This window comes from Phaseolus vulgaris, chromosome 8, assembly GCF_000499845.2.
Source record: "Phaseolus vulgaris cultivar G19833 chromosome 8, P. vulgaris v2.0, whole genome shotgun sequence".
In the NCBI taxonomy this organism is placed as follows: Eukaryota; Viridiplantae; Streptophyta; class Magnoliopsida; order Fabales; family Fabaceae; genus Phaseolus; species Phaseolus vulgaris.
The window spans coordinates 58,426,038-58,449,235 of NC_023752.2; the positions used below are offsets into that span (position 1 = coordinate 58,426,038).

At 30.8% G+C, this 23,198-nt stretch overlaps 2 protein-coding genes and 1 long non-coding RNA gene across 4 annotated transcripts; 2 read left to right on the forward strand and 1 right to left on the reverse strand.

The window, feature by feature from the left end:
• Positions 1–930: 930 nt before the first annotated feature.
• Positions 931–9,744, reverse strand: LOC137824256 (protein NUCLEOLAR COMPLEX ASSOCIATED 4). Its single transcript, XM_068629812.1, has 14 exons — positions 9,115–9,744; positions 8,957–9,030; positions 8,593–8,654; positions 8,397–8,448; positions 7,960–8,060; positions 7,694–7,785; positions 7,392–7,493; positions 4,659–4,717; positions 4,399–4,573; positions 3,940–4,113; positions 2,726–2,882; positions 1,724–1,781; positions 1,498–1,603; positions 931–1,376 (listed from the first exon to the last, which is right to left on the reverse strand). The coding sequence occupies exons 1-14, from the start codon at positions 9,562–9,564 to the stop codon at positions 1,218–1,220; spliced, it is 1,821 nt and encodes a 606-aa protein (XP_068485913.1). The 5' UTR covers positions 9,565–9,744; the 3' UTR covers positions 931–1,217.
• Positions 9,745–19,652: 9,908 nt separating this feature from the next.
• Positions 19,653–20,832, forward strand: LOC137826161 (HMG-Y-related protein A). Of its 2 annotated transcripts, XM_068632030.1 has the most exons (3): positions 19,653–19,706; positions 19,791–19,960; positions 20,173–20,832. In XM_068632030.1, exons 2-3 carry the CDS (start codon positions 19,910–19,912, stop codon positions 20,650–20,652), a joined length of 531 nt encoding a protein of 176 aa, XP_068488131.1. In that variant the 5' UTR covers positions 19,653–19,706; positions 19,791–19,909; the 3' UTR covers positions 20,653–20,832. The 2 variants fall into 2 exon arrangements, with proteins under 2 accessions (XP_068488131.1, XP_068488130.1); XM_068632029.1 differs by lacking the exon at positions 19,653–19,706 and having other exon boundaries at positions 19,780–19,960.
• Positions 20,833–21,106: 274 nt separating this feature from the next.
• Positions 21,107–22,915, forward strand: LOC137826162 (uncharacterized). The gene is made up of 4 exons (XR_011083418.1): positions 21,107–21,180; positions 21,500–21,614; positions 22,010–22,068; positions 22,458–22,915. It is a non-coding gene; the product is annotated as an uncharacterized lncRNA (long non-coding RNA).
• Positions 22,916–23,198: the final 283 nt, after the last annotated feature.

Below are 23,198 nucleotides of genomic sequence, written 5' to 3' on the forward strand. Positions count from 1 at the left end.
TAATTCATCTATCACATCAACTGAACCAATTGTCATTTGGGTTGTTGCATCTTGAATAAGACAATGAACAACATTGAGTATGAGTTGGTAAGATGTAGAGGAGACAAACTTTGAAATAGAGATTAAATTGAAATTAAAAGAAAGAATGTAAACAACATTGTTAAGTTGAAAAAGAGATGAAAATTTAATAACCTTGAGTAAGTGGCAGTCACATGTTGTCCAGTGGGTAATTTAACAATTATAGGATTAATTTTATAAAAAGAATGAAACAAACTGAGAGAAGAAGAAACATGATCGACTGCTCCCGAATCAAGAATCGAAGTGTTCAGTTTGTGTTATATGTAATGCATATAAGGTGATCTCTGTTACCTGACATATCCTTGGGGAGAAGAAGAAATGGAACTTATATGAGCAACATTTGATCCTGTGCCAATATTGGGTGGTTGTTGGATTAGAACTAATAAAGTTTGATATTACTAAGGAGAGAAGCAATTTTATTTGGTCTCATTGGTATTATTTTGTTGTTCAATTTCAAATTCCTTCCTGACACTGGTTATGACAACACTGGCACATGTAGATTTGAATTGCTAATGTCTGGGAGGAAATTCATGTTTCTATAACAAACATCTACTGTGTGACCATTCCTACCATATTGAGTGCATTGTTTCCTTTTCACATAGTTTTGCTTAGTGTTTTTGTCATGTACAACAGGAAAACCATGTTTCCAATAACATGCGGTCTTGGTATGTCCAAGTTTATTTAACATCAACTTTATTTAACATTTCATCCACATAAAAATAAAAGATGAGTGCAACAAAACTCTGCAAAAAGAACTCTCACAAAAACAGAAGTACAGAAAAAAAATGAAAGAGATAGAACAGCAAAAATTGTAGCACAACAGAAAAAGGCGTAACAGGTGTACTGGAATCGTAGCACAAAAATAATTAATGAGATATCAAAATCTTTGTTAAGAATGAGACGGGAATTATCTTAAGACTGTTTCATCTAACACTTCAATGTAATTTAAGCGTATGCCCCATTCACAAGCGAACCCGATGTTTTCCCCCTTCTCTCCCTTTTCTATGATATACCCCGAATAAACAAAAACAAAGCAAACGACTCACATTCCTTCGTAAACAAACATACATATTATAATGAAGTGGACAAAAATGAATCGCGAACTCTCTATGATGTCGTTTCACCGAACAACATTCATGTTAAGATAGATCTTTAGTACTTCTCTCATTATTGCCATTGGTCATTTCGGGGATTTCTTCACATTTGAAAGTCCAGCCAGCAAAATCAGTCTCTGAAAACAAAGAGGAAGGACTTGCTTTGTAGAATGCTAAGGGAACCTGCTTTACTCTCCGCCTTATCTGCAATAATGCAAGGTTACACATACAAGACAATGAGCAATAGGTACATTCTCTTCTTCCTCTTCTCAAATAATATAAGCACGTCATGCGAAGCAAAGAAAAAATAGAGCAATAATATCACCTCTGCTCCAAGGATTGTTGCATATGAACCGGCACTAAAATCACCGACATTAACTTCACTTGTTTTGGCTCTCACTGTCAAATCATTCCCAAGAGACAAAGCAAACCTAAGAGCACACGCAAACATTTAAGGTTAGTATGTCAAGATCCAGATACGACAGTCGAAATAAAAGTGAGAAAAAGGAAAAGAACAACTATTAATAAAGTAACAAGTTCAAAACACTTGCCTTGAGACAGGAGGACAGTAGTGGTGAAGAATAGTGTCAATTTCCCAGAGAGAACTCCCTGCTCCAACAGATCTCATCAACCAAACAAATATAGAAAACCAGGAAATATCATGTAACTCTTACCAAGAAAGTAGTTGACTACTTGACTTCATTTTCTTAAATACTTATTAGAACTATGGGATCTAATGCAGAATATCATGTGGCCAGTACAATTGATCCACCCCGTGATGCCCAAAACTCAGACCTACGGCCGTCCAAATTTTTAAATTTAGACTAATAAAAGTAAGATATAAATGTAGAAATTTATAAAGGTCATGAAGTTTACTAACCAGAATTTTTCCTGGTCAACCAAATATAAAATTATGGCAATAGAATTTTTATAAGTACCACATCAGCCTCTGCTGACAATTCAAACTTGGCATACCTTTTAGTTGGGAGTGAAATGGAGGGAAGAGGGGAAAGGAGGGTTTTTTTTTAATTTTCTTGTTTGGTTCAATTTAAGGGAAGCAAGAGGAAGAGAGAAAAATATCTCTTCATCAATTATCGTTCTCCTCTAATATTGGGGGATTTGGAGTAAAGGAAATGAGATTTAAGCCATTTCAAATATTTTGTCCAATAACTCAATTAAAATTATTATTATTGTAATGATATAAAATTTAATTTTTAAAATCTCCCTCCACTCCTTGTGAACCAAACAAGATATATAACCAAAATCCCCCTTCCCCCTCCCCTCCTTTAATCAAACAATCCATAAAAGTTGTGTACACTCACGCTAATAGGAACCAGGCAGGGGGGACTATTTTGAAATCTGGATATATCAACCCAATGATGCAGAAAATTTAATCTGTGGTCCATAATGTCATGCTTAATTTGTTTTTGTGTGGTGTGTGTGATGTACAATACAATAAAATAATCACGCAGTTTTCCAGCTTTTGCAAGGTCTGATTTGAAGCGGAGAATAGACTGAAGTTAGATTGGAAAATAGATGACAAAGATACTTACTCATAGCAGCTGACTTCTTGGGATCAGTTTCAATACTGTTAAAATGGTCAATGCCTGGTTTCTGGCAGGGTATGGCACTAGTCTTGACATTATCCGAGTTGGCAGTTGATCCTTCATCTGTTCTATGGTCACTTTTCCCTTCGTCAACACCATCTTCCTGCTCATATATCAGAAATTATGAATCATACTACAATAGAAAGAAAGAAATATTTTTCGACACATTAACAGACATATCCTAACCATCTTACAAGAGGAAGATATTTTGAAATTTGACATGAAAAACACAACCTAAGAACAAACTTATAAAAAAAAAAGATGAAAGTAAGGTTCCTAAACTAACTAATTTCTTGACATGTACAATTCCACTTTGCAAATTCCATTCTAGATGGACACTAAGCAAAGCAGCTAGTGAATATTTTAAAGGTCCAGTCCCCTACGGAAACCCAGTGCCAAAATTATGACAGCTGGAGTGAAAGTAAATCCAAAGCATTTATACCGTCACACATTTCCTTCATTGATATATTGAAAGAGATCAGGCAGTACTACTTGTTATAAAGTCTCTTTTCGTTCCTAATCCTCTATATTTGTCTTATAATGTTCCATATAAGACCAACTCCAGATTCAATCACCTAGCCTTGCCCGACCATTCTTAACCAAGAATCCAGAGTCCTAGCTACCCGTAAAAGGAAAAAAAATTGAGCAAACAAAAAGACAGTGGCAATCATCTACTCTATATACAACCAATCTGGAAAATAAAGCTCATCAAAAAATTTCAAAGCTGGAGCAGTATGATCATGTGTTATAGGCCACAGCTAACATTTTTTCTCACATATCAGCGATTGCATGGTTAAGCAACAATCCAATCCACAAAGCCAACATATAAGACAACGGTTGAACAACCTCATTGAATGCAATAATAACTTAAAACAAACAGAAAAGTCAGTTCAGAACATGACATATAGTCTTTTACTGTCTTTCAAATGGAGTCGCGGCCATATAATGAGCCAACAGACTGTACTTTAAATGCTAAGAAACTATAAATTATGTTTTATTTTAATTTAGTGTTAAGAATCATCAAGTCTTAAATAAGTGTCTTCAGCTGTTCAATGACCAATTTGCTTTTAGAAAAATTGTCTCTAACACTGAGGATGCAATCAAGAAACCAAAAATTAAAGCATTAGGCAACAAATTCAAATGAAAGGAAACTTATTTACCCGGTGCACCAAACAGTTTACTGAAGGATGTCTCCGCAAAATATTGTGAATCAGAGCCGTAATAACTAATGCCCCTGAAGGAGGAACTGAAAGCAACAACCTACTCAGTTTCTTTGCAAAGGAAGCAGCCAGGTAAGCTGGAAGAAGAGGTGACTTGAGGCAAGAATCAAGAAGCTGCAGTAGGAAGTTGTATATTGTTAGCAAGCAGCTAGTGCATAGGATTTGCATGACAAAACCTTTCTAATCATTCACTTAATCTCTACAAATTTGGCTTGCCAACTGACTTAACTTCCATCATCCAGATTTGAAAGCTCAAAAAAATTATAGTTAAAATATAACATTTCATAGAACATTAATGTCCTTCATACACCTGAACAGAGCATTTTTTATTCAAAATTCTACTTTTCTCTATTTTTACCTGTCATAAATAAGTGAAAAAAATAATTAACAAAGATTTACCTGGAAAAACCTTGCTCGATGTTTTGCCATGAAGGTAGATGGAACTAAGAGGGCATATAGTTTTTCATAGAAATTTGGGTATTCCAAACCATACTGGGTCATTAGAACAAAAAGGCTGCTAAGAGCCATCACACTGACTACACCACCAACATCATATGATCTTGTTAAGAAATCACTGCACACAATAAAAAGTAACATGATACTAGATTCAACTTCTTGTTATAATAAATTGCTAACTTTGTAGAGCAATTGATACTTACCATAACATGATGGGATTAGAGAGATGAGGAATAACAGCCTGGTGAAGATTAACAAGAACCTGAAATAAATAAAAATAATATGCACATATTAATGATATTGAAAGGATTAGAGACAAAACAAGTCACAGAAGACAGTAGTGCTCTAGTACCATGTTAAGGAGGGAGAAATTAAAAAGGAATATAATGAATTTTGTATGTTGGGTACACACATAAGTATTCCTATTTATAATGCGGAAGAAATTCAATAATAATGAATAAAATCAATATATAAATATTTCCGTATCAAATCATGTCATATCTCCCTTTTAATGTGATCAAATCATATCTCTAACATAATCAACTCATATCTCTAACTCTCCTTCTCAAGCTGGAGCATATGCGTCATATGAGGAAAGTTTGTGCAAATGTTATTAACATTGGACCTCTTCAGAGACTTCGTAAACATGCCAACCAGTTGGTTGTCGAAGCTCACAAAGTAGAAAAATGACAACACTAATAGATATTTTCCAGACAAGACTTTCAAATCATGTTTTTAAAATAATCAATTCGTATCTCTGACAAATCTTATTGTGCACATAAGCAAGCAGGTACATGCGTAGACGGCATAAGAACATACACAGGTGCTCATGCAAGGTCCTGAAATATTTATGGACAATTAAAAATGGACTACACCTAATTATTCCTACAAACTAGCTCAAAGGAGCAGAATTACCTGAGTTCTATACAGAGTATCCTTGGGACATCATAACACAATCCTATCACGCTCAAGACTGAATATCTATAGTGTGAAATTTGTAAGATTGGACATTGTAGTTGAGCCAATATCATATCGAGATAGGCCTTAATACCATATTAGAAATGGACCGGTCCCAAGTCACTTTCAAAATCAAGCTCAAAAGAGGAGGATTACAAAAGTCTTAATAAGAGTATTTTAGTCACATTCTTAGTCAACGTGAGACATCTTAATACAACCACCTCATGCCCAAGACTAGACTTCTAACTTCAACGAAGTGAAATTTAGAAGACTAAACATTCAACACAAGTGACAAGATATGAAAACTAGATAGGCTATAATACCATATAAGAAAGGACAAGGCCTATCTCAAAAGCTAGATGAAAGGAGAGTCTTATAAGGAGTATTCTTACCATATTCCAAGCCAATTTGGGACATATTAACGTCAAATAATCAAAATTACACCCAAATAACAGTATTCTACTAAAATCAAGTTTATTCCTTCTACTATATGCTCCTTGTGCCCATCCCAAATACAAAGAAGTATTGAAGTAGTTTACCTTCAATAAACTTGAAGACCTGTGTTTTGAGTATTGGGATAACAAAGACAAGATATGATCAAGCCAATGCATGATTACAATTTAATTGAGTAGTTCATTTAACATTACCTAAAACATATAGTTGATTTAAGAATCTTATTGCAACTAAGGTGTTTGTGACCATAAGAAGAATGTTTAAGATCCGTAGATTAATAAAGGTTCAGAATGAAAAAAAAAAATGCACAAACTGAATTAATCTGTTCCCCTGCAGAAAACAGCAAAAAAATGTATGAATGAACTAATGACTAGGACATTGATAGAAAGTTGGTATCGTTACTAGAAAGACCATAATTTCCTCACAAATAACAAGTTTTCCTCTTTCTTAACCCTCCTTATTTATAGGCAACATGCGTCATTTATTTGATTAACTAACCTAAAATGTTGTAACTGCCCAACTAATGTGTATCTATCAGCCTTCTAGCTAGCAATGATTCAATATCATGATTACTGTAGTAAAATTGGAGGGTATTAGGAATAAGGAAACAGAGTACATATAGAAACCATCTTAACTCCAGAAAAACAACAAATATCCAGAACCACAGCTCTATTGGTTAAAGAAACTTACTGGCGAACCTATCAATAAAGTAAGGTCCCAGTATTTATATGGAAGGGAAACCCAAATTTTCGTTGTACCACACCATTGTATTTATGAATATTATGTTAATTGCTGTTAAAACTGTAATGTTACATGTAGGAACATAGGAGCCAACGACTTTAAACCCATTTTGGTTCTCATTGCAAGATTATCAGGTAAACATGCAAAATCAAGGGATCGGCAATTCTCAGTTTTAGATCCATTGACACAAAGATCCAGTTTTACAAACCAGCACAGAATGGTTTCTTTTATAAAACAAAGCATCATTTTGCCCTAATCATTCATCTCTGCATGTGAAACAGCATCCACATGCAGCTCTCCTCCTTTTCTAAATTGTCTCCCCGGAAAATTATTGGAGAATGGAACAGAAAATGTAAATTAGAATTCTCTCCCAGGAATTCCCCTTCAAAAAGGATCTCTCCTTTCACTAACACAAACTATCAAATTCGTGGAATGCCCCCATCAATCCAATTTCCCCTGTTTATAACCAAACTCTTTTAACGAGTCCAACTAAGAGTTTTCCTTTTTCAACTCACATTATAACAATGGAGACCATATGGACAGTGATGATGACTACTGTCATTATTTAAATGATTTAAGTGCAGGTTGTGATTTAAAGAAAGTTTTTCACACATTTCGTATCTCTACTAGGATCATACAATGCATGTCACAATCCCACCATTTGTGTTTCTTCCCCCCTTCTGCCCGTACATTGAATCGCACGACAGCCTTGAGATATCTTAAACACGGAATTTATACCATGTTTCAGCTATATTCCAATTTCAAAAGCATAACTATTAGATTACCTCTTTGTAAACATCAAGTGGAAGTGGCAATCTAAGAAATGCAATCCAAGCTTTTGTAAATTTTAACTTCATCTTCTTGGCAATTTTGGCGGCTGACAATACCTATAGGTGTAATATGAAAAAAGACAGTAAAAAAACTAGACAAAAATGACGAGAGGTTAAATGAGAAGGTTCTACAATATATAAAATCATTAAAATAAAGATAACAAGACCAATAGGAAATTGGAGGATACGTGATGCTCAATAATGAAAAAAAAAGGGGGAGTAAATAACTTAGCAAAGAGTATGGAATAATAACTGACATTTTTGTTAGGCTTCTTGGACTTCAGCAACTTATCATCAACACTCACATCTCCAGAAAGCTGCTTATGGTCACTTTCTGATGGCGGACTTTCTATGGACAAAAAACCCAAATTAAAAATACAGGTACACTTCTATAGTTCCTTAGTCTAGAAAGAAATAGCATTAACTACACAGTATTAAAGGAGGAGGGTGCAAGAAAGCATAGAATATTATGATACATAGCCTTTTAAAAAACCAAATGTCTAACAAGTAAATGAGAACTCACCTGAGCTGCTCCACATTTCCAAATCAGATGTATTATTTGAGCCTTGAAGAGGGGGAACGTGCGATATAGTATAATACATATTGTGGATGAAACACTCCATGCTGAAAATAGTACGTTTTCAACTTATCATCAGAACAAGTATTTAAAGTAAATTATTCATCTCCTAGTTTCATAACTTGGACCTGTATTGTCTGGCAGAATTCAGATAATTACAACTTTCAACTTGAACCATACAGCATTGAGTTGCAAAATTAAATACATTGCCTATAGGCTATAGCATGTTGTAAGCATGGTTTATGAACAAAGAAAAAGGAAATAATTAATTTACACTAATAATAGGCTACCAAAAACAATGATCTACAAACATATATTGACAAAGGAAGGAAATAGAAAACCATAGAAGTAGCTTCAAAGCAATGGTCATAGATCTTACTAACTTTGAGCTCAATTGACTTTCATTGGGGCCATCTGCACTTGCAATTTTATCATCTGACAAGGATAAGCAAACAAATTATCCAATGGACTAATATTCAAAATGGTGAGAAATTGAAAATATAATACACAAGTCTCCTGTTTGCAATTTCACATATTAAAATCTGGACGACTAAGACAAAAGACAGGCTAGAAAAGCACCTGAGGCATCTTTGCCTTCCAAAGTAGTAGCCAGCTTTTTTAGACTTATATATGTAAAATAGCTGCACCAAGTAACTTGATACATCAGCAAACAAACGAAACTCCATGGCCAACATGAGTTATTCACTAAACACTCCCGCAGATAAAAATAAACAGGAATATCGTGTCGGTGAATCAAGGACTAACAAATTCATCCCCATAACACAAGCTACATAAATTAGCCTTCCGTAACAGGGGCTAAGAGTGAAACAATATATTCCATAAATAATAATAATAATAATAATAATAGCAAAGAGCCATGCTAAAAAAATTGAAATGAACGAATAGTTAGTACAGAAAAACAAGGTCAACATAACAACCATACCGAACATCAATATACTTGAAATACTTTGACTCCAGTAGATCCACAAAAAACGTAGCGGGACTAGTGGAGCGAACCTGATAGCACAAACCCAAAACCAACAAAATCAGATCGAAATAACAACAACAACAACAGTTATCAACAAAATTGGCATAACGTACAATGCTAAGGAGAAGTTTGTGGTACAAAGCAGAGTGGAAGGCGCCGCCATTGGCCACCTTCACGAACTCCATGAGCGTGTCCAGCACGAGTTCCTTGAGCGTCTCGTCGGACTGTGGCGAGGCAAGAATGTCGAGGAGGGACTTGAGGAACTCATCGAATTTGGAACGGAGCCAGGTGAGGTAGATGAACTCGGACTGGTCAGCGGCGGAGGGAGCGGCGGCGGAGGAGGAGGAAGGGAGCTTGGGTAGAAGAGGGAGGAAGAAGGAGTGGAGAGAAAGGAGGGATTCGAGGACGTGGTGCGGAGGAGAAGAAGGGGAAAGGAATGTGAGGAGAAGAGGGAGGTTGTTGATGTGCGAGGCAGAGGAGAGAAGCTGGTTCCCTAGGGTTTTCAGCTCTGCGACGCCGTATCGTCCTTTCTTCTTCTTCCTTGGAGGATCCACGCACGCCATGGTTCGGCACAGAAGAGGAACCGCAGCAGCACAAGGTTTAGTAGAATTGAGGGTTTGGGTTTTAGACAGAGGGAGTTAATTAGTTTAATTGAATTTGCGTTTTACTTTTGCTCTGTGCTAACTGTCCCACGCTGCTTTGGGTCAATAGGTTTTGCTCTCGGTCGATACCAGGTCCACTTCAACGTAATAGGTCTATGAACAAGTAAATCTAAAAAAAATAATCAATCAATGAATATAAAAATATATAGACTTAAATAAGATTCACTTCCTAATTTTTTTCTGAAATTAGATATATAATAAGATATTTTTAAATTTCAGAAAAATAATATATTAAACATACAAAATAAAATTAGATAAATATATTGAAACATAGTACTTAAGTGTGTGTGTATATATATATATATATATATATATATATATATATATATATATTTTGTTTGTTAATAAAAAGAAGTTTTCACACGTATCGACTTTAGAATAATTTTAAAGAAAATAATTTATCTTTTAACTATGTTTTTAAACTAAACTAATATTTTAATAATATTTGAAGTATTATAACAAATTACAGTTTTTTAATGCATTCATTAATCAATTAGTTTATATGTAAAATATGCCGAAATATATGAGAAAAAATTGGGTGGTAAAATTGATATATACAAATAAAGATGATATAACAAACAAGTTGTTACGCATTAATATTATAATATATTTTTTAAGTGTAAAAGAAAATAATTTACCTTTTGACTGTTTTTTTGACAAGGAAATAATATTAAATTATTGAAATCGATTAATTTATATGTAAAATGTGCCGAAATATATGACAAAAATTTGGGTGGTAAAATCGATATATACAAATAAAGATGATAAAAAAAACAAGTCCTTAGGCATTAATATTAATTTACCTTTTTTTTATTAATATTAGTCCTTAGGCATTGATATACTTTTTAAAATGTAAAAGAAAATAATTTACCTTTTAACTACTTTTTGACATGGAAATAATATTTAAATTATTAAAAACAAATTATATATTCTTATTATACTTTGTTACTTATTAACTTGTTTGTAGAATGCACCGAGATGTGAAAAACACTTGGATGATAAAATAGACAAAAATGATAATAATTAAATAATAAAATGTGTAATAAATATTTTATTTTAAACTTAACTAGTATTTTGAAAATAAGTTACTGTGTTCTATTGTAACTCAAATTGATATTTCAATTACTTGTTAATACTCCATATCAATGAAGTAATAAAAAAATAGTATTTTAATTTATTGTTAAAATAATTTTGTTATAATTTTATTTATTTTATTTCTTATCTCCAACCATTTTAGGTTGTTGCTATAATAATTTTAGTAAATATATTTATTTTTTATGATTTTAATTCATTCTTTATTAATGTTAAAAAATAACTCAGACATTTATATAAAATCTTATTAATGTTTACATTAAGGTGAAATTATACTTTTTCAACTTCTTATTATATAATTAATATATATATATTATTTTATCTTTTATAACATTATACATTTATCGACTCGTTTATTTTAAAAAGTTGACTATTTTAAAATAAGAAACACTTAAAGAATAATAAAATATAATATTAATTAAAACTGAACATATCCTTAATTTTTATTCGTACAAAGTAATTGTCAGTATATGTGTGTTAAAATATAAAAAAAAAATATTATCAATTTATTTTCATTATATCCATATAGATGTATATTATATTTATCATTTATCTTAATAATAATAAACTGTGTATATGATTTTCTAAGGAATAAAACCACACAAAATAAAAGTCTTAGAAGTGTATCAGAACTATCATTTTGTACAAGTGTGATAACATATTCTGATGGGAGAAGTGCATCTTTGACTTATATTTCTTTTTCTTCTTTTAAGGAATGAGATATTTCTGGGTGGAGGACACAATTTTGAAGACTTGTAAATTGATATAACAATGATAAAATTCCACAAGTGAAATATATCTTTTATTCTCATCTTATACTTCAATAAAAGACAAAGAAAAACAATTTATAAAATTCCATAAGTGGAATATCTCTCTTATTCTCATGCTACTTCAACAAAAGATAAAGAAAAACAATTTAATAGATTTCAAAAATATTTTTAAAAGATTGTAAATTAATAATTTTTTTAAGACCTTAGAACAAATACTCACACCAGCATAATTTAAGAATGAGTTGTTATTCAAGAAAATGAGACTCATAAAGGAAAAAATTATTGAGTTGAAGGTCGATTGTAGTGTTATCATTCAAAAGTCTTTGCCTATAAAATCTTATCATGTAGACAGTTTTATTATCCAATGACCATAAGTGTTTTTCCTATGAGAAAGACTTTATTAGATTTGGAGGTTGGCATCAACTTAATGTCTTTTGTTATGATGAGGAGGGTATGTGACTTAGAGGTTAGACATGCCATGGTGACATTACAATGGGTTGAAAAATAAATTAAGTATCATCATGGTGTTGTTGAAGGTGTCTTTGTCAAGGTGAAGAAATTTATGTTCCTTATGGACATTGTTCTGATGGATACAAAAGAGGATATGCAAGATTCCTTAATACTTGACAGACATTTCATAAAAATTGCTAAAGTTATAATTGGTGTTGATGAAGAGAAGCTCAGAGTGAGATCTCAAGATCATGAGGTGATTTTTAATGCTTTTGAGGTTTTACTACATCCCAATGACAAAAAAGATTGTTCAATGTTAGATGCATCAAATGAAACCTTTTTTAAGCTCTCCACGTTGTAGATAGAAGAGGAAGTCAAGGTTCACCCTGACATGGTTATAATGAAAAATAAACTCAAACTTTACAACCAATTATGTTATAGCTCCAAGATTAAACTCCTCCCTAGAATATTAAAGTTGAAATGGAAGTTTGAGTTGTCAAGGAAATCAAAGTTGATGGTACTATATAAATTGAAAGTTCATATTACAAAAGAACCAAAATTGTCATAAGTAAAAGGTCAAAACCATATTTGGGTGGTGAAGTAGAAAAAACCACTCATCCATCATGATTAAAACATGTGTCAAGTTGGTGATGTTAAACAAACACTTTTTGGGAGGCAACCTGTATCTAAATTGTTCTTATTTAATTTTAGTGTGTTACAATTAAGTGTTATTTTTTATGCTTGTTTATAACATGATAATATACTTTTTTTTTAATTGTGTTTGTCATAGTTATTTTGTTCTCGATGTTTGTGCATAAGTTGTCTAGTGCAAGGATTGCAAGGTTGAGAGAGTGAAGTAATTTTTCGATTCTATAGACTTTGAATGTATATGAAATAGTAAAAATAAAGGTTAATTGGGCTAAAAAAAGCATATAATCAAACTTAAGCACCTCAGTCATTTTAAAAAAACTGTCTCTAGAAGACTCAAACAATGTGTGAACAACCCAATGCCCAACCTAATTCTCAAATTTTGGCCATTGGAAGCTTCACGCTCAACCTATGTAACACCATGTCAAACACAATTTCACTTTGTATTCTCTAGGAGTACAATGCCCAACCCTAACTATCTTGAGCTCAATAACAACACCAATGATGATCGCTTCAAGTTATAGAATATTTTGTGCTCAACGCGATCTCTTAAGGGTTTAATGTCACGTCAATTCGATTCAAAAGTTGAATTGGAGAGTTCGTAGTACGATATCCAATGGTATACGTGGCGTCAAACATTGATGCCCACATGGGTTGAACATGACATTTTTCTTTTTGGGCTCGTTAGGTAATTTTTTACACGGCGTCCAACACCATTTTTAAACAGGAAATGAAAGGAAAGCAAACATCTCTTCTCTCCCTTCTAAACCCTAACTTATCTTCTCCCTAAAATAGTCAATTTCTCAAATTATCAAATCCATAAACTTGGCTCCGTGAGACAATCACTCTTTCATTCGCTTAAGAACCTTTTTCACTCTCCACACCTCCATTTCGCTCGAGTAAACTTTCTTTATTTTTTATTCTCCTTTATTTGTGTTTGTGATGTTTTTTTGGTTGTGTTTCATGCAATGATGTTATGCCCTTTTTTGGCCTGACTGTCTTATTATTTAGTTGTTTTATTTTCTTATGCCTTTTGTTTTCTTTTTGGATTTAATTATGACCTCAAAATGTGATTTCTCATGCACAAATATAACATGTGGTGTCTAACAATTTTGTTTTATATTTATTAGCGCCTAAGGAGATGAGTGTAGTTGATGCATTAGAATTTTATTAATAGTGTTTCTCTTAATTTTCTATAATATCTTTATCTATATTTCTCTTTGTCGTTATTGCATACTTTCTCTCTTTCTTTTAATTGATTAAATTTGTTCTTACATACATTTTTTTTTCTTCATCACACACATATATATATAGGTAATTTTATTTTATTTTTATTTAATTTAAATGTTTTATAATTATTGAAATGGGGATTTTTAATCTCTAGTTTATCTCTTCATCTTATTGTTTTTTTTAAATAATAATATTTTTTTTAGTTGATGCTATAATATTTTAGAAAAATAAAAAAATATAAACTATCCATAAATAATTTATTTTAATTGAAAAATATTGTATTGTGAATTTTGAGGTGTTACGTTTCCTCCTAACTTACAAAAATTAATTAAATTTTATTATTGAATTTTTTATTGAATTTTTTATTGAATAAAACATATAAAGATATTTTTCTTTAATTTTTTCTGTTAAGGTAACATCTCCAATGACTTTCCAAATGACTTTCACAAGTGGAAATTTTCTATCTTTTAAATGTTTAATCTTCATGTTCAAAATATGTACAAACATTGCTTTAAGTGTAAGATTATCATTTAATTGTGTTGTATAAGATATTATTATATAAGAAGAGTCAAAAATGTATTTTTTTAATTAAGACACATAAAACACGTTGTGAATACTAGAAAGAAAAGGAGGTAAAGAAACTTGATAAACTGTTGGATCATTTTTTACGATAATTTGATAAGGACTAATGAATTAGATAGTGAATTTCTTCCATCTACCAATATCACTTATTGGTGTGGCTTTCAAGAGCACATGATCACCTTTTTGGAATTCAAGGGGTTGTTTTTTCTTATCAGCATAACTTTTCTATCTAATTTGAGTTTCTTTCAAATTTGTCCTAATCATCTTGATTTTCTACGTAGTTTGTTGAACCATGTCAAGACCTAATATTAAATCTTCTCTAACCTCAAATGCTATAATGAAAATTGTTGTTGTAAGTGAATTCAATCAACAATGGATGTCAATTCCAACTACAAGAGTCCTTTTACACAAGATTTCAACAAATCTTCCAAGGATTAGATGATCCTTTATGAGTATCCATTTGTTTCGGGATGACAAATTGAGCCAATATGAAGCTTAGTCCATAGGCCTCGATGTAAACTCTCCATAATTTAGAAATAAACTTATGGTCATTGTCAGATACTATACTGGATGGAACTCCGTGCAACCTTACAATATCTTTTATGTACAATTAAGTAAATTTCTCCAATGAATATCTAATGTTGATAGGTAAGAAGTGAGTTGATTTTATTAGGCTATCTAAGATAACCTACATGGAATCAAATTTTTTAATTGTTCGTGGTAAGCCAATTACAAAATCCATCATTGTGGTATCCCATTTCCACTCAAGTATATTTAAGGATTTTAACATTCTTGCTAGCTTTTAAGGTTTTATTTTAATTTTTTGGCAAATTAAATTGTTGTTATATATTGTGTTACTTCCTTTTTTCATTTTGGGCCACCAAAACATTTTCTTGAAATTTTGAAACATTTTTGTTACACCTAGATGCATGCTCAATTTACTACTATCCGCTTCTTCTAAATTTATATTGTTACTCTCTATATCATGAAATACACACATTAAATATCAAAAACCTCTTTCCCATTTTTACCTAATTTTCTCCATTATTTTGTCCTATCAACCTCTTTTTTTTCTTTTGAATAAATTCAATCACTTACTTAGGCCACATGTATTTGTTTGTGTAGGTCACTATTACACGAGTTTAACCATGTTCTCTTTACCTCAACTTTCTCTTAATTTTTTTTAGTCTCTTTACCTCAATTTTGTTTTTCACTCACTCTTGTATACTTTATCTCCTTAGCTCACTCTGACAAATTTTTCCTTTTTATACACTCCTTCCCTTTATTACATATATTACACATTTTTCTTTTTCATTTATTTTAAATGTTTTGTAACGATAGAAAAAAAAGATTTTTAATCACTAGCTTATTTATTCTTGTACAAGTATACAAGCTCATTTTATCACTTATTTTTTTTAGTTGGTGTTATAATATTTCAAAAAAATAATAAAAAAAAGTATATAATTTAATGCATTATATTTAAAAAACATTGTATTATACATTTTGAGATGTTACATTAGACGCATACGACAAAGTTGAGGTTGAAACAATTGATGATGCAGTTGAAGAAGCAGATGACCACACCATGACATTTAGGACATGTTTGTTTTGAAAGAATGCTACTTATTTTGAATCCATAGTTTTGCATAAAAGAGAAGGAGATGATATACTAGTGAACATTAAATATTATCTCCCCTTCTTAAAATTAAGAGAGGCTCATGGAAAGTCAACTTACCATTGTGGTTTTTTTCAATTTTGCCTTTTTTTTTTTATGTGGACACAGTGTTTATTTTCATAGGACCATGCATGATTTCATATTCTCTTTGATGCATTTTCACACTTTTTTTACATTTTTTATTAATAAAAATTATACTTCATTACAAATATTAGTTATTACATAAATTTAACTAACACAAATATTTTAATAAAATGAAATAATAATAATAATTAATAAAAGTAATGATAAAATAATTTTTTAATAAAAAATATGTAGTTATTTATAATAAACAAATCATATAATAATAATTATTATAAATATAATAATATTATTTACATTTAATACAAAATTATTTTCTAATTATAATTTAATTTATATATATATATATATCCATAAATTTACATGTAATTTTTTTTAAGTAACTCATATTTTTTTTTTGAAATTAATTATTCAACTATATCATAAATAATTTATATAATTTCAATTCACTCAAATTTAAACAAAAAAAACCTAATATTTTATTATTTTAATATTTTATTATTTTATTATTTTTTTTTAAAGACAACTATAAATTTGTAATCTTACATTTGACACCTTTAAAAAAATCAAAATACCATCACAGTCCCAATCCAAACTTTATTTACATTTTTCTTTCAAATTTTCCCACATTCACTCTCTCAAATCCTCACACTTCCACTCGTCAATCCAAACACAACCTTAAAATTTGATGGAAATTCACACTATTGAATGCCTTTTTTATTTTGAGAAGATAATCACATTTTGCATTTCTATTTTTTAGTTTAAAATTGTGTGAGTTGGTTAGCTTGATAAATATGATGATATCATTGATTTAATGATTTATGCTTTGTTTGGATTGGGGAGTGGAGAGTTGAGCGTGTGGAGGAGTGAAAATGTGAAGTTTTGAGAATAAAGTGTAAATAAAGTTGATGGTGTTTACATTGGAGTATGTTAAAGTGAAAATGTGAAAAAAATTTATTTAAATATGTGAGTGATGTGATAGTCATAAGAATATTCTGATTTATTTTGAATTATGTAAATTATAAGATTACAAATTTACCTTTGTATATAAAAAAATAAAATAAATGATAATTAATTTTGTACACATTTTAGTTAATTAAAATAATTTAAAATTTCAATCATAAATAAAAGAATAAAATAATGTAGAATTAAAATAAATAAATAAATAAATAACTAAATTTAAAATTTAAATACAATTATATTATTTTTCATTTTATTAATTTAAATTAATTTTGTTACTTAAATTAATGTATTTAGATAATTTTAATATTATTTATGATTCTTTAAATTATATATATTAATTTTGTAGTATAATTAATTTCTCTTATAAATAAATAAATATATATATATATATATATAATATTTTGATTTTATTATAATTGTATTTATATTTTTTATAATTTTAGTTATATTTTTTTATGTTTTATTATATCTGCTGTGAATAATTTTAAAAAATATATAAATGTGGAATGTGATTAATTTATAGTAATTCTTTGAGAAGCTTTCAGCCCCCTCTCACTTACTTCTTTGTTGTCCCACCATCTTCCATTTGCAGATTCAAAGAGGCCATGAGTTCTGCAAGTAATTGATGATAATCTTTTCTGCTGGTTTGTGATTGAAATTTTATCATGAGTCTATTTAGTAAAGTCAATAAACTAGCTACTAACTTATAATCTAGTTTGACATCCCTAAAATAATTTATTTTAACATGTTTTAACTTATACATTAAAAGCTATTTAACTACCTTTTAACTTATTTTATTCTTTTATACTAGTATCCGTTATATTTTAATACATTTCTTTATTATTCTTAATTTCCTTTTACCTATTATTTGCATTATAAATTGAAGTGATTGATATTTGCTTATATGGTACTAGTTGAAAATTACACATAACGAAAATTCTAAAAGAAAAAGTCTGTAATAGTAGTTTAAATTAAGCACTAAAAGTTTAAAATTTATAGAAAAATCAAATTATAATTACATAATAATTTATATTTTTCTATAAAATAAAAGTTTTATTTATATAATAGGAGTTGTGCAATTACGTCATTTATATCAATTGGTTAATCACTTAGTTTACTAAATATTTTTAATTCAATATTAACTACTAACTTGTTTTTTTGTCATTAGCTTTTGAGCTACTAACTAGCTCAATTGGTAATTAACTTATTAGTTTTTGTTTTGTTTGAGTTAGTTTTATCAAATTATACATTTTAGCAACATGCCAACATTCTTTTTCATCCTCTTTGAAATCATGGCATTAGAAAGATCATTTCGTCTCACTTATTAAGATTTTCCTTTTATAAAAGAGTTTTGTATCTTTGCTCTTTCTCGGACAAAAATCCTTAATAACATTTTAACACAACAACAAAACCTAATTAATAATATTTTTGTCCTTTTTCAACATAAATGATTATATACTTGTTAAGAGTTGAAGTAAGTTACTATCCTTAATCACTTGATGTACTAATTAAAAAAAATTTGCGATGAAACTATCATTTTAAATTAAATAATAACTTAGATGTGATAATGGAATATAATGATATTATTTTAGTAGATTTAATGTTTGATCATTGAAATCCTTTATAAAAATGGATAAGAAGTTAAACAATTTAACCATAATTTCTCTTAATCCTTAACTAAATTATTTGTTCTTATTCGTCTAATATGATTTAGAATGTTTAGAAATTAAGACTAAAAAATAATTTATATACATATTCCACCTTTCAAAAAATTAATTTATATACATATTTCACCTTAAAAAAAACACGTATTTTAAAAATATAATTGATGAAATTATTGAGTTCCCAAATACACAATATCTTATATACAATAATTAATTATGATAGTATTATTTTAATATTTTTGATGTTGATATATCCAACATAATTGAAGTTGATTTATTTTAATTTATTGGAAAAAAGGGATTGCAACTTTATAAATAAATATATATATATATATAAATGTTTTAAACTCAATTCAAACATATATTACAATTTTTTTTATGGAATTTTATTGATTGTTAGCTATATTGAAGGGGTTTGATTTCTCATAGTATGATTATATAATGTTTATTGAAGAATAATTTTTTACGTTAAAAAATATCGAATTTGCAAGAACTTCAATTTTTACTGAAGAAACTGATGAAAATTAAAGTGTATGTTTTTTTTTTTTATAAAAATGGAAAATATTAAATTAAAATAATTAAGATTGTAAACACACACAAAAATTGTCGTAGACTTTAAATTTTAAACTATCCAAAAATTTAAATATAAAAATGAAAAAGAGTTAAAAATAGGGATAATCTCCCTTAGAAAACCTCTTCCGAAAGAAGAAGGAAGCAAAAGACAACAGGTACCTTCAAATATTTCTACGAACTAGCACATTCCTGCCACGTCATCGATCCGAGTGACTTTCCGAATAATATATCTTCAGCCGTCAGATAACAGTCTTTTACGTTATTCCTAGCCGTCCATTTCCTCGAAAAGATGAACAAAGGATAGTTGTAAAAGAGGCATGAAATTTTTTCCTTTATCTTTTTAATTAAATTTCTTTCCAATTTTTAATTTATTTATCTTCCTTTAAATTCAATCCTCAGATCTTTGCTGGAGTCATCCGTATCATACTCTTCACTTTCCTTAAAGTTTGCAGATTTTTGGTGGGGTTGGTTAAGGGTACTGTGCAAGCTTTTCAACATCTTCACAACCTGAAACATCAATGGCCACTGAGGAGGTTAGCAAACCTCAGTCACTTCCTCCATACCCCGAGGTAATTTACTTCCAAAATTCAGATTCCAATTTTGAGTTTTTTTCGAACAAATTTACTAGCAAAGCTGCTAGATTTCTCACTGATCTATACATTTTTTGGGAAAGAAATTAAGATTTTTGAGGAACATAAGGAATCAGTAAAAGGGTTTTGAGATAGAGAGTTGGATTTTGATGAGAGTTGTGTTTTATTGACTTTGGGTGGTGTTGATGCAGCTGATACTGAAAGCACTAGAAGCTCTGAACGAACCAGGTGGATCCAGCAAATCAGCAATATCAAAGTACATAGAATCGACCTATGGTGAGTTGCCGGACTCAACTGTTTTGGATAATCATCTGAACAAGATGAAAGACAGTGGAGAGCTTGTGTTCAGCAAGAACAACTTCATGAAGCCTGACCCAAGTGCTCCACCAAAGAGGGGCCGTGGAAGGCCACCAAAGCCAAAGGCCCCTGTCTCACCAGGCACCGTGGTCTCCCCTCCAAGGCCAAGGGGTCGTCCCCCAAAGGACCCTAATGCCCCTCCAAAGTCCCCAAAGCCTAAAGCCACCCCTGGAAGTGGCAGGCCAAGAGGCAGACCAAAGAAGATTCCTCGATCTCCGACAGCGGCGTATCCGGCCGCCGTATCGAGCGGAAGGCCGAGGGGTAGGCCTCCTAAGGTGAAGCCTCAGTTGACAGAAGTGAGTGTTGAGTCATAGAATTGTTTCTTTATTTGGGTGCCGAATGTAGTGTTCCTACTCTTTAAAGTGGTGGGTGTGATGTTAGACTCTGTGTTGATGTAATTTGGTTGTAAAATTATGTAGTAGTAGCTGACTTACTACGAGAATTTCTTGTTTGTTTTCCTCTATCTATCAAAAGAGAACAGTAACTTGGGCTAACTGTTGTCTTGTGTTGTCATGTTCTAACTTGTAATCCCACGATGCGGAAGGAAGGCAGAAAAAAAAGGTTATTAATTTGGACATTAATGTCGTTAGTTATCCTAAACTGAGTCCCCATCCGTTAGGACACTCCCTGACGTGATATGACATGGCAAATTTATTTTTTTTTTAATGAATTGTGGGGCTCACAATTAATTTCAAATTTTGGAGGTTGCGTTTCAATTTTCGTAATTTTTATTTTTTTCTACTCGTGATTATCATTGTTCTTGCCATTTTTGGTCATGTTCTCGTGACTTTCATTAGCGTCGGGTGTCTTGTTCTTGGTGATGGTGTCACTTGATGGTGGAGGTTTGTTTTCTTCTGTTTTATGGTTTCTCGGGCATTGTTGTGGCAATATGGTAGTGACATTAAGTGTGTGGGGGGGGGTGTTTAAGTATTTTTTGATAGATTGGGTGGGGTTTGGGGGGGTGTTTAAGTATTTTTTGATAGATTGGGTGGGGTTTATCTTCGAAGAAAGGTAAGATTTTTGGGTTAGGGTTTTGGTGGTTTGTGTTTGATTTTTTTTTTTTTTTTTTTTTTTAAGAATGATAATAGGTAATGAAATGAAAATTCACATTTTATGGTCATATATACTTATTCACTCTTATTTTTTGTTGATTTTTAAAAGAAAAAGGACAGAGATACTGATTTGATGAAGATTTGGAATGACGCCAAAAGGAGAGAAGAAGTGGAAGATAAAACAATGTCCACGTAGAAGAGGAAGTGCAAAGAAACCTCTTCTGGTATTCACATTCTCATGATTTATTTCTACCATGCTATCTCTTGTATTTAGGATTAGGCTTGTATGATTATGGTTTTTCTTGCTTACCCTCTTCAGGTTTTGTGATTTTCAATTGATTTTTTTTGAATCTTTGTGCAATATGTGCATGCTACATTTTGGTTGTGATGATAATATTTGCAGAGGAATAAATTCTTTTGGGACTTTGTATTAGAAGTAATGAAATATATAAAGTCACAAGGGAAATGTGAAGTTTCATAGGATTGATTATATGCATCCTTAAAAATTGAAATTCCCTACATAATTGAACAACAGAACAAGTATTGGATATTTAGAATAGAATGTTTCATTTACTTCGTTGTGTTTATTTATTTTTGTTTCTTTTCTTGATTCTTTCAGTTGTGGAAATTAAGGATGGGGCTGTCTCAGTAGCTTCTGCGTTGTTGGTCACTATGAAGGTAATTCTTTTGCAGTTTAGATTTCTGGTTGGCGATTTGACTCTTTTAGTTATCCATGAATGACTTTCATTAATGCATTTACTTTTAATGCCTCACATTTTCTGATATTTTTCGTGGTCAGTTTTATATTTATTTCAAATTTCAGAGTCCTATGCATGTATTATGATTTCATCAAAAGAAAGAAACTTGGAGTCATTATTCATATGGGCAAACATTAGACTTGAAAACAAATTATATATTATATATCTAATCTTTCAAAGCCTGTTTATGCAAATCAATATGTGATTTTTTTAAGAAAATGAAAAGCATTAGTTAGAGTTTTTGTTTTGCTTGCTTGATATTTTGTACTAGTCTCTTAGTGCTTTTCTTTTGTTGTGGTCGTTGCTTAGTAACGAAAGCTGTTGAAGAAGCATATAATGGGGTAGATTGTAAAGACGGAGGCCCGTAGTTATAGTTAGGTTAACTATCCCTCTCCTTGTGACTTTTATTTAAAAAAAAAAAAAACCAAAGAGGAGCTTGGGAGCGTTTTGAGTGGAGATGGTAGTGGTGTAGTAATTTGTTGTTGTGGTGGAGGCCACAATATTGCTACTAGGTGCAGTGGAGTTGCCTTTTCATGTGATGGTTGTAGCTGCAAATGGTTCAAAGCTGTTACTTGATGTTAGGATTCAGAGAGTGACCTGCGGATGCAAATATTCGAAAGTATGTAGTGTATATTTGGAATTTTCGCAATTGATGTTTGAAAAGTATTCTTGTGTTCAAATAAGATTGTGTGTTCAAATAAGATTGTGGATACTCATATTTAGAAAGCACATCTCAGTTATGAATTTGTATATTCAGAATTGTCTTATTTATAGTGTAAACATAGATATTCAGAAGATTAAGGATAAAATAGACATGTACAGATAATAATTGATCTGAAACCAGAAGAATTAGCCTATACTAGTTGCCACAACAACATGATTGTGAGAAGCACATACCTATATGCATATGTTACAAGGCTATGCACGCTTTAGGGTACTAATGTCCGTTTAAATTTTAGTAAGTAGACTATGTCTTACGTGAAAATGTTGTTACATTGTGAAGAATTTAAATGTATATTTGAAAATGCAATTAGATTTAATACCTCACTT

Coding starts and splice junctions, on each gene's coding strand:
- LOC137824256 (XM_068629812.1), bottom strand. CDS start 9,564: ATGGCGTGCGTGGATCCTCCAAGGAAGAAGAAGAAAGGACGATACGGC. Junction 7,494..7,693: donor CCAAGAAGCCTAACAAAAAT/GTCAGTTATTAT, acceptor TTACACCTATAG/GTATTGTCAGCCGCCAAAAT. Junction 1,604..1,723: donor TACTGTCCTCCTGTCTCAAG/GCAAGTGTTTTG, acceptor GTGTGCTCTTAG/GTTTGCTTTGTCTCTTGGGA.
- LOC137826161 (XM_068632030.1), top strand. CDS start 19,910: ATGGCCACTGAGGAGGTTAGCAAACCTCAGTCACTTCCTCCATACCCC. Junction 19,961..20,172: donor CACTTCCTCCATACCCCGAG/GTAATTTACTTC, acceptor GTGTTGATGCAG/CTGATACTGAAAGCACTAGA.